Source organism: Epargyreus clarus, unplaced genomic scaffold (genome assembly GCF_041222505.1).
Source record: "Epargyreus clarus isolate Ecla_fem2 unplaced genomic scaffold, WU_Ecla_fem_2.2 ptg000012l, whole genome shotgun sequence".
In the NCBI taxonomy this organism is placed as follows: domain Eukaryota; kingdom Metazoa; phylum Arthropoda; class Insecta; order Lepidoptera; family Hesperiidae; genus Epargyreus; species Epargyreus clarus.
Window position 1 is genome coordinate 5161404 of NW_027332220.1, and position 12618 is coordinate 5174021.

General features: G+C 34.2%; 1 protein-coding gene across 1 annotated transcript; it reads left to right on the forward strand.

Moving 5' to 3' along the window:
* The first annotated feature begins 352 nt into the window (after positions 1-352).
* On the forward strand, positions 353-11556 carry LOC140746185 (fatty acid-binding protein-like). The gene is made up of 4 exons (XM_073078230.1): positions 353-536; positions 9471-9640; positions 10824-10934; positions 11456-11556. The coding sequence occupies exons 1-4, from the start codon at positions 464-466 to the stop codon at positions 11513-11515; spliced, it is 414 nt and encodes a 137-aa protein (XP_072934331.1). The 5' UTR covers positions 353-463; the 3' UTR covers positions 11516-11556.
* Positions 11557-12618: the final 1062 nt, after the last annotated feature.

Genomic DNA, 12618 nt, shown 5'->3' on the forward strand with positions numbered 1-12618 from the left:
ATTTAACTTTATGTTTTTTGGAAAAGCTTAATTGAATATATCTTAGTACGTAGGTACCTATAACACATCCTTAGTAATCATTGCACAAAATTACTTGAAATGAGTTATAAAACAAATAATACAAAACGATATTTAACTACTTACTACATATTTAAAAGATCATCAAGTATTGTTTTTTTAATCTGACGATACTTTTAAATCTTCGCTTTTGATCTTGTTTATATTTCCCTCCTACATACCTTTCAACAAGTTAAGCAAATATTATTGTTCTATCCTTTTCATTCTCATACAGAATGAGGGCAACAGCTGACATTTTAAGGTATAAATAAAGAAATAATGTAGTGTATAATGAAATAATGTGTAGTGGAATACACACAACACACTAACAGCATTAAATGTTTACACGCCTTGACCTTCTGACGTGTTTACCGTTGACGAACAAGAGAAAAATAAAAACAAAACAATGGACTCATTTCTCGGTAAAAAATATAAATTAAAAGCGTCTGACAATTTCGAGGAATACCTGAAATTTATCGGTGAGTTTTCTTGCAATTCTTTGCGTATTTATAAAAAAAATTAAAACTTTACTCTTGTTTTTATATTCAAAATATAATATTATGTAACTATGTCAAGAAAAAAATATGTAATGAAAAATATTACTAGTTACCTATATAGGTACTTATTAAACTTGCTTTACATTTAAGGTTTTGTGACAAAAATGTTAAATATTTGCATGCCTTTACTACAACTTTACTACTACGAAAATTATAAATATTCAAACAAAAAACAAGCTACATAACTTATACATACTGATAACCTTAAAGAAAGTACTTGTAGTTTCGTAATTTTAACTTAATTATTTCAAATTAAATATTTTATTTTACAAAGTGCTTTCGTTAACAAAGCATATTATTTTTGTGTTTATCTTTTCTAAATTTTAATCAAAATTGAGAAAGGTCTTCGATTCAAATATTTTCGATAATTGCATTCGAGCAGCGTGGTAGAGTATGGACGAGGCCTCTGCCAGTTTTGGAGAGACACGTGCCCAAAAATAGGATTAAAAGGGTTGCATCCAAATAGAGGTTGTAGAGCTACCGTGGTTTGATCAAGGAGGTACTTCTACAACTTTTTCATGTGTGATACAGTTCTTGCTTTTGGTGGAAGGGTGTGGATATCGTCTGACTGACGCTTAAGGTGACCATTACCCCCTAAAAGTGGCAATGCATCTGTGATCGGCTTTAGAACCCGTTCTATCGAAGTCTATGAAGGTCTATGAATAGCAATGACCACTTACTATCAGGTGGACTGCAAGCTTGTTTGCTACTCCAATCTTATAAAAAACCCGAAGGGAAAGTTGTTCGAGACTTAAGTACGGAAATTTTATTAACTGCGAACATAATAAGATGGTAATTAAATTCACATTATCTAGTTAACTATTTTAAAACACTGGGTGTAAATTAAAGATTAGAAATTATCTTAATTTCTATCAAAATTTATCCCAGACCCCCTTTGCATTGATGGGAACCTTTTTCTTCGCCAAATTTCAGAAAATAGACAACCCTTTTTTAAGGGTTCAACCCTACACTACACCTCTGTTTTATATACCCCTTAACAAACTTAGTTAGAAAGAAAGAAATAAAGAAAGTTTTATTTAAAGAACAATTTAATACACATAAATAAATTGGAGACAAAAAAAAATTGCTAATATCAACATTTTTTATTCCAAACTTGGCGGCATATTTCAACATAAAAATGTGTATCTGACGATATTCTCGAGTTGCAAGCGCTCAAACAGACATACAATCACTGTTAATCATAGTAAAAACTAATGAAAACGATAACAGAAACATGCAATTAAGTACGCCATTTATTCCGCCACATAAAATGACGTTTCTAGAGATCACAACAGGATCCAAGTTGAATTGCCACAAAAAGTTGGAATATAGCCGTTTACTGTTGTAAAACTAGGTGTTATGGTACCTAATTGAGGGTTTTAAAGATCTTTATTTTTTTACTAGCTTTCACTCGTGGCTTCGCTTGCATACAGAGATTTTTAACTACCTACTTTTTTCGGGTAAATGGCATCCTATGTCTTTTTCTGAACCCCTGACGTGTGTGCAAAATTATATGACAATCGGTTATATAATTAAGGCGAGAAATAGTAGCAAACAAACAAACTAACAAACTCACATTTTCATTTAAATATTAGTCAGGATTTAGGATTTAAGATGTATACAAAACAAAAATAATTAGCTATTTTGTAATATTTAACAAGAGCTTTTGCCCGCGGCTTCGCCCGCGTTTAAAAGAAAATAATATGACATACTAACATACATAAAACTGAGAAAATTCGTAACTTCATTGGAATGGCAGTGGCGCCATCTGGCGAAAATTGATCCTTCGTGGGCTCACAACAACTTTGCCAAACTTAACTTTGCTAAAGATCATCACTTGATCAAATGCATAGTTGACGATTTAATTCTTACTAATATCGATTAAAATAATCGATTTTTTTGGTCCAAAAGATCGATTCTCCGATTAATCGATCTTAGATCGCCATCCCTACTTCTCGTGGGATTTCCGGGATAAAAACTATCCTATGTCCTTTCTCGGGTCTCAGACTAACTTTGTACAAAATGTCATTAAAATCGGTTCAGTGGTTTAGGCGTGAAGAAGAGACAACCAGACAGACAGACAGAGTTACTTTCGGATTTATAATATTAGTAAGGATAAGGATTAGTAAGGATAAGGATTCCCTGAATTTAGTGGACGTACAACCAAGTGTCTAGGTTTAGGCGTTAAGTGATTAACCTATATGAATATTTATATTGTAACAAAAACTTACATTGCTCTATGTACCTTTTTCCATAATAAGTAGATTTATGTTATAAAAACACCTAGTTACAAAGTAAAACCAGTTACCATACAAAAAGAGTAGGTAATTAGTTTTTTATAACAATAGAACAAGTTAAGCGGTTACCGACCATGGATATTAGCAATAAGTCAGTGAAGATTGCCAAGTTTTTGTACTTCTGTTATTCTGATTATATTATTTTTTATTGAATTCATATTACAGTGCAAAGGGAATTAATAGCCCTGAATATAGGTATTTCATAGCTGTTAGTTCTTAAACTAAACTGAGCTGAGACTCTAATTTATTAGTATTTATCTATGACTGAAACCAAGAATTTGGTCTAGGCATGGGTCTATCAACAGCTAGGTCTAACAGCAGTGTTGTACTCGAGGCCTCTGATAACACGCCCTATGCTAAAGAGAGAGAATGCAAAATAAATCGTCCCCTAAATTTTTCAACGTGAAAAAAGGTGTTTGATATTGTTTGGATTTCTCATTTATGCTAAAGATAGGACCCACTCAGAGTCTTACGCTTTATATGAGATCTTGTGGTTTGAAACTGTATGCTTTCGCGATCCCAGATACCGATCGACCCATTGGTAAATCAAATTATCCATTCAGAGGCAAATGTTTATAAATCAGTGAACATTTGTTATAAAGTGAAACAAATCGATTTAATAAAAAGCCATTTACCCTATGGGTGAAGGTCAGTCTCTTTGTGAAGTTATTTATATAATAGAGTAAACAACACCCAATGAAAACACGGGAAAAAAAGTCTATGGGATGCATGATTGGATGAACAGATGGATGAGTGGATTGATAGATAGGTTGATGGATAAACGCATCGAATATATAGAGAGATAGATAGATGCATTGCATGCCTGTACCCTTACCATGGGTTTTTATGTTTTGACAAATATGACTGTTTTGGCATTTGTTTACGTATTTGTCCATACAATTTCCAATCAGCGCCCCTAGCGGATTGTGTACTATAGTGTCAGTAACGTAACATTAAATGTCTAAATTGACAAAATGGCGCTTTATGTTTTGTCTCTGTTTTTTGCGAATATTTGAGGTAGACAAAAGACTTGAGCACTTACTTATAACAATAAGTAATGACGTTTACTCAGTCTACTGAAGCAAACGGAACAGAACGGATTGAGTAAACGTAACGTAAAATTGTGGGATGTTTTGAAAACTCATGGTAAGGGTACTGTTTAATCCACCATTCACCTTTTTGTAGTAGAGTATTTTCCTTATTTATCACGCGTACCTACTATGTATAATTATGTAGTACGTCGTTTAATCTTTAATCTTTAACAATATCAACTCGTGCACATATTGACGGCAAAATACATTGCAGTAACAAAATTATAACTTGTTATGAATAATAAATACTCAGTACTTAGAAATTTATATTTTATTACCGACACTTGTTGCTTAACTAGTTTTATGTAGTAAACAATGAGTAAAAGCCTTGATTCATGATTAATTTTAGATATATTTTTTTTTATAATATAAGAGTAGCAGACGAGCATGCAGTCCACCTGATGGTAAGTGGCTACTGCCGCCCATGGACATCTGTAATCAACCCCAGATAGGATTAGATATTCCTACCTGAGGTCGGCCACAGATGCGCCGTTACCCCTGAGGACTAAGTTGGAACGCCTCGGAAAAGTATGTCTCCCTTACCACACCCTTCAAACTGGAACACAACAGCGCCTAACGCTGCTGTTATTAGGTAGAAATAGGTGTGGCGGTGGTGCCGCCAGAGTCGAACTACAAAGGGTTCTACCACCTTCAAAATACCTTTATACAGACAATTAGAGAATTATTATAAGAAAAAATTGACTGCTTAAAAATATAGCTTATCACTGTGCTGTTACTTCTATAATTAAGACAAATTTGTGAGATCTCATATGCTAAAATCAATCAAGCCGTTTCAAATGCAGGAGAACCCAAATAATTCGCCAAGTACGAGTCGAACTCGCACATGGAGGCTTCCGTGCCACAATTCATTATTTTTTACTTGTTTTTATTCATTTTAATATTTTCAACAATACTAAGTTATATGAAACAACAATAGATGGCGTTGAGGTGATGATGAATGATACGTAAACAACGTATAATAAAATTTAAATAATTATATTAAAATATGTTTTATGGTTCTTATTTGTATTTATTATAATAGCAGTTACAGTAGTAAATGGATTGAAAAAATTTCAACCACCTTCATAGTACGGTTTAACAGTTAGATCGAAAAATGCCGAAAAAATCTGGTTTGTTGTATGGAGACATTCTTTAATATTTAACTTTATTTTATTTTTAGTATTTGTTGTTATAGCGGCCACGGTTATGCATCCTCTGTAAAAATTTCATGTGTCTATCTATTACGGTTCCGGAGATATAGCCCTGTGACAGACGGACAGACAGAGAAGTCTTAGTAATAGGGTTCCGTTTTTACCCTTTGGGTAAGGAACCCTAACAATGGGGCCTATATGCACGAAAAACATTACATCCGTAGTCGCCTAAAAAAATGATAGTCTCTCGTAAAAACTTATGAAGTATAGCAAATATTAACGATTTTCGCAACATTATTTTTGAAGGTGGTAGAACCCTTTGTGGTTCGACTCCGGCGGCACCACCGCCACACTTATTTCTACCTAATAACAGCAGTGCTAGGCGCTGCTGTGTTCCGGTTTGAAGGGTGTGGTAAGAGAGACACACTTTTTCGAGGCGTTCCAGCTTAGTCCTCAGGGGTAGCGGCGCATCTGTGGCCGACCTCAGGTAGGAATATCTAATCCTATCTGGGGTTGATTACAGATGTCCATGGGCGGCAGTAGCTACTTACCATCAGGTGGACTGCATGCTCGTCTGCTACTCTTATATTATAAAAAAAAAAAATAGTAGATACCAGAATTACATACTGCAAACTATAAATATACATTTCTATGCTACAATTAATCGTTATATATTGTATAATTATAAATGACTTTATATTAACTTACCTTAATAAAGGCGATAATAGGAAACAAACATTATCGTAATACATTTTATCGTTCATCGATCTTTTCCATTCATTTTTTTCATTATTTTTGCATTAAGTATTCTGATATTTAAATGTTATTGGAGACGGGTTCAAAATGTTAATTCTGATATAAAATTGGTTAAGGAAAGACTATACCATATCTGCACCGCCTTGACATTATATTTTCAAATTTGATGAATAAATTGTAATTCTTTGGATGACATTCGATAACCAATTTTAAAACTGAGTTTTTTATGACACGAAACAGGAAATTAATGCTAGAAGGCCATTTTTATAAATAGGCAACACCAAATATAGCGCTGACTCGTTATTTTAGATTTTTGTGCTATTTTTTATATAATGAGATATATCCTGACTGGCTTACATATAAGCCGGTCACCTTGGTCCTAAAATTGACAACTTTAGGTAGAGACCATGTTTCCTGTACCTACTTCAGGCAAGCAGTGATAGCCTATTGGTTAAGAAACTCAGCCTCTCGATCGAGTGAACTGAGGTTCAAATCCCAGGCACGCACTTCTGATTTTTCGAAGTTATGTGCGTATTAGAAATTAATTATCACTTGCTAAACGGTGAAAGAAAACATCGTGTGGAAACCTGCTTACCTAAGAGATTTATAAAAAAAAACTCAAAGGTATGTAAAGTCTACCAATACGCACTTGGCCAGCGCGGTGGACTATGGCCTAATCCTTCTCATTATGAGAGGAGATCCGTGCCCAGCAGTGGGACAGTAATGGGTTGTTGATGTAATGATGACTTCAGGCAGATTGTATATCGTTTGCCACTTCAATTTTATAAAATATATCTCAGTAATATTAACTTTATTATCTTATACACCGGCTACATAAGTTTCAATTTAACAATTTGGTTTTATGTTACTCAACTTGCAACATACTAACTTACCTTCTAATTATCAAATCGATTTGTAATTTAAATTTACTGTAATTAACATTCTATTATACAAACATTTCAAAACATTAAATTTATTTAAGTGCGTGACTTCATTCAAGTCTATTAACTTGTAACGTTAACAAATTCTTAAATCCATCATATATCAGCTCGAATGTACCAAATATTATATTGTCATCTATACTGCATATACGTATATACAAAGTTTTATATCGATATATTAGATAGACCTGCCTAAGTTAAAATTTTCTTAAAATTAAGATTTGTTTACGGAGGGTTTTGTTTTACCCTGTGAGTACGGAATCCTAAAAATCAACCTAATAACTTGCGATGAACTTTCTCTAAGGCGCTCGAACAATTTCACCTCGAAAATCGTGAATCCTGAGAATGTTGATAAGGACAATGTTACAAAATTATTAAAATCGTGTATTGTCATCGGTTTTTGATAATTCTTCAAAATTTTGAATTAAACTGAACGTTCAAAGTGAATAGAAATCGGGTTCAAAAATTCCGTTACATAGTTACATACATACATACAACCCAAGTTAATAAAAGCGTGTTAATGTAAAGCATGCAATAAACCTATATTCCCTAAATTCCTAATTACCGGGCTATCAAATTTGTTAAATACGTACTTTTAGTAAAAATATGCATTCCGTTAGAAGAAGATGTACTTAACAAGCAGATATTAACTACAAATTAACTACTACATAATAGAAAATTAAATTATTTCATTAAATAAAGAATAAAGGAGTATTCATCACCATTCCCTCTGCTGGGCACGGATCTCCTCTCAAAACGACACGCTATCCAAGTGCAGATTGGTATCACACCTTTGAAACATTAGGCTACACAACTGTTGTAAGGTAGAAATTGGTAAATTAGACCTCAGGAGTATCAACGCATATAGCTGTCTTCAGGTAGGACTAATCTTTTCTGGGGTTGTTTACAGATGTCCACGAATACAGTGGCCATTTACTGCATGCTCGCTACTTCCTTAGTATAAAATAAATAATTGAAAGACTAATTTACATTATTAAATATTTATGTCAAAAATAATGTATAAATTACCAAACTTCCTCACAATTAAAGAATCGGGTCCACGTCTGAGGACTTTGACCTTACAGCCGGCATTTGAGGTCAATTATAAAATAATGTGCATATTACGTACTAATGGAGCAATAATTGATTAATTAATTCTTAGAACGATTATCGTATCCATTGAAATATGCGTGGATTAAAAATTCTTTCCGCTTTTCCAGGAAGATTTTTTCTTTTGTTTATAATATGCCGCCCATGGACATGTGTAATCAACCCGAGATAGTTACATTCTTACCTGTCATCGGACAGATGCCGCTACCCTAGAGCACTAAGCTGAAATGCCTCGAAAAAGTATGGCTCCCTTACCACACTGTTGTTTCCAGGCAGAAATAGTTGAGCCAACGTTTAAAGATCTTTTACAATCTGTAAGGCTGACCGCTCATTGGCTTATATCGCTTGAGCAACTGGTAGCTTCAGCGATTAACGCTCGTCATTAATAATCAATCTACCTAATCTTTTGCCTACCACTGATCGACATTTAATCATTGTTTTCATTTGAAATTTCCACATCTCCCACATCTTTAATGCGCAAAAAAATTATAGAATGTTTTTTAGGGTTCCATACCCAAAGGGTGAAAACGGAACCCTATTACTAAGACTTCGCTGTCTGTCCGTCTTTCACAGGACTATATCTCCGGAACTGTAATAGATTGACACATGAATTTTTACAGAGGATGATTAACGGTGGCCGCTATAACAACAAACACTAAAAATAAAATAAAGTTGAATATTAAAGGGGGTCTCCATACAACAAACCGGCATTTTTCGCCATTTTTCGACTGTTAAACCGTACTAAGAACACGGTTGAAATTTTTACAATCCGATTACTACTATAACTGGTATTATAATAAATAAGAAAGTAATAAATAAGAACCATAAAACATATTGTAATACAGTTATTTTAATTTTTTATACGTTCTTTACGTATCACTCATCATCGCTCCAACGCCATCTATTGTTGTTTTATATAACTAAGTATTGTTGAAAAAATAAAATGAATAAAAATAATGAACATTTGGTGGTACGGAACCCTCCATGTGCAGTTCGACTCGTACCTGGCGAATTATTAATAATATCACGTGTTAACGGTTATGTGGTGATTGACGTAAAAGGTGCTCGACGATTATTTATTGTATCCACACGTAAACAATCATTCCACAGATTTATCGAAGTGAATCAAAAAAAATCCGCTCGTCACAAATAAACTGGATGCCCGAGCGCCAACGGATTAACCAACTTAAGATTGAGCATCTTAACTATCCAGCATAACTGTTTCCGTTACAATAATCGTATAAAAAATAAAAAAATCTTCATAATAAATGGGGGTCACCATACAAAAAACCGCTATTCTTCGGCTATTTTCGCTTTAATCTATAGAATCGTAATGGATAGCCATAATTCAATTTTTCACGATGTATTGCTTTTCTGAACACTTCACACTATGATACCAAATAAAAAACAAATTAAAATTTGGTGTTACGGATGCGAGTTCGATTCGTTCTTGGGCTTCCTCCTTGTGACTTACCTAAATAAGTTTAAAAAAACTACCTGTCTTTTTCAGAAATTGGCTATCTATCCCGCAAAACCGCTTTGGCGTTATCACCAACCAGTATTTTGATAAAGAATATAGATGGGTCTTATACGTTTACGATGAGCAATGGTTTTCGTAGCACCGTTAACACCTTCAGATTAGGCGAAGAGTTCACTGAGGAGAGAGCTGATGGTGTCTTGGTATGTGAATTCTTTTTTATAAAATATTGGTGTAATAAACTAGCACACTAAGCAATGATAGCCTGGTGGTTGTAACGCGGCCTCTTAGTCGAAGGGTCAGAGATTCAAATCTCAGGCACGCACTTCTGATTTTTCAAAGTTATGTGCATATTATAAAATAATTATCACTTGCTCTAACGATGAAGGAAAACATCGTGAGGAAACCTGCATATCCAAGATGTCTTCAAATAAAGTTTTCAAAGGAATGTGAGGTCTACCAATTCGCACTTAACTAGCGCGGAGGACTATGACCTAATCCTTCTCATTCTGAGAGGAGACTCGTGCGCCGCAGCGAGACAGTGAAGGGTTGATGATAATGAAACGAGCACGCATTCCACCAGATGGTAAGTGACTACTGCCACCCATAAACATCTGTCATTAATCCAGATGACTCTTAATTTTGCCTTCATGAGGTTTGCATACAGATGTGTTGCTACCCCTGAGGACTAAGTTGTAACGCCTCGGATAATTGGCACGACGACAGTAATAAAAAATCAAAGAATAAATGATTTAAGAAAACACATTATATTGAAAGGATTCTCAAAAATGACACAGTTTTAAAAAAACTTTAAGATTTATTATATTTTCAATTAAATAAAAGTTTAAAATACTGCAGTCGGCCATCCTGTCTATAAGGCTACAGGGGCACCGTACGTAGGTACGTACGTTACGTAGTAACTATTTATTAATCTGTGACCGTAGCGCAAATTACGTCATTTTTGGGTATGTCACTAAATTGCTTGAAATTTTGTATGGGATGTTCTAACGTCACCAACGGACGCCATGACACTCACGAGCGTTTTCGCGCTTAATTCAAAATGGCTATAAACAAATGCTATTATTTTCATTAATACTGAATTTATTACCGAAATAATACGACTTTTTGGAATCGGTAGACATGTACCTACGTTATAGAAGGGGTTTTCAAAATTTGTCATCATGCCTATTATGACTTCGGTATTAAACTATTCCGCTATACAACAGCGCTGAACACTGCTGTTATTAATCAGAAAAGAAGTGTGTCAGAAATGTAAAAAGTTGAACCATTCGAATGAATCGGAAATAAGTATAATTATAAATAAAAACTTTACTGTAATTTGTGAATGACATATTATAATGTACCAACATTTAAGCTTCATTTCAGGTTAAATCAATAATGACAATGGAAGGCAATAAACTAATTCAAGTTCAAATTGAGGATAACGGAAGGAAATCCACACACGTCAGAGAATATACAGAGAAAACGTTAACAGTGGTAAGAATTTACAACCTTTTACTTAACTTGCCTTGTTAAACTTAACTCCAACTGATCGCGCTGAAATTTTGCATACATGACATAATAATTCAGAATTTACATAAGATGTATTTATTTATTTATTCTGATGTAATATCAGAAAGTTGAATTTCATAAAATAACTAGCCGACCCGGCAAACGTCGTGTTGCCATATAAATAAAAAAATGTTAACGGTAACAACCCTTATCACTTAGAGGTATGAAAAATAGATAGTAGCCGATTCTCAGACCTACTGAATATGCATATAAAATTTGTATAAAATTGGTAAAGCCGTTTCGGAGGAGTACGGTAACTAACATTGTGACACGAGAATTTTATATATAAGATAAATGATACATATTATTAAATCTTAATGTATCTTACATTAAGATTTTGAATAAGCTCAAATGTATATTATAAAATGTGAAAGAATAATTTATAGATAAATATTTTCTTAGGAAATATATTATCAATTATATACATCAAAATATTTTTGTTGCAGACATCCACGGGTGAAGGATGGGAAGGGAAATCTATTAGAGTATATGTATTGGTTAAATAATTTACTGTAAATTCATTAAAATCCATAATATTAGTGGTAGAGCCCTTAGTTAGTTACTTACTTACTTAGTTCTACCTAATAACAACAGAGTTAAGTGCTGTTGTGTTCTGGTTTGAAGGGTGTAAGGGAGACATTCTTTCTCAGAGGGTAACGGCACATTATTGGCCGATCTCAGGTAGGAATTTGATCGTATCTGGGGTTGATTACAGATGACCAAGTTCGGTTGTAGCCACTTACCATCAGGTGGACTGCAAGCTCGTCTACTACTTTTATATTATAAAGAAAAGAAACAATACAAACCAAACACCATACCCAGAGGCTGACATAAGGGGCATCTGTTACGTCACATTTTGCCAATATACGTAGTCTGTCGACAATATAACGAAAAAAAATTATGTAGGTAATATGTATTACAACGAGATGTCGAAAAAACTTCAAACTTCGGTCGTCATACAAGGATTACGTCATACCGCGCATAAATAATAGTCGTCTTTGAAATAAGTCGCCAAAAAAAGGTAATCAAGGTCATTAAACTCCAGAGCGAAAAGTTTAAATCTTGCCATACGCTCTCACAACCTAGCTACCTTAGATGTGATTGAAAAACTGGTGCCTACGTCACTATTCCTCCATCGCACCACTTGCCGAAGGATGAAGTTCCATCCATACCAACTGGACTCGGGCCGTCCTCCACGGTGCGGTATGCACGGAAGTCCCGAGGTATTCCCGGAGCGCTACGACATGAGATTCTTCAAAAAAGGTGCAAAAAGAGCTCTCCTTCAAAGCCGGCGAAGCATTGGCGACTCCTCTGGTGCTGCAAATGTCCATAGGCGACGTTAACTACTTTCCATCAGATAGCACGTCTGCTTTATCGTCAGGTTCAAATATATAAAAAATAATGCCTTGGGGATTTCAGGGATAATCTTGCTGTTATAATATTATTTTTTTAAGACTTATAGCAATAAATTAAGATTAACCCTATACTTGGCAGAGAATTTTATCCTAAAAAAATTATACTTTTGCTACTTCCCTGCGTTTATTGGGTTACAAGGATATTAGGAAAAATAAAATAAAAAATCTCTGAATTTCAGTTTTCAGAATATAGT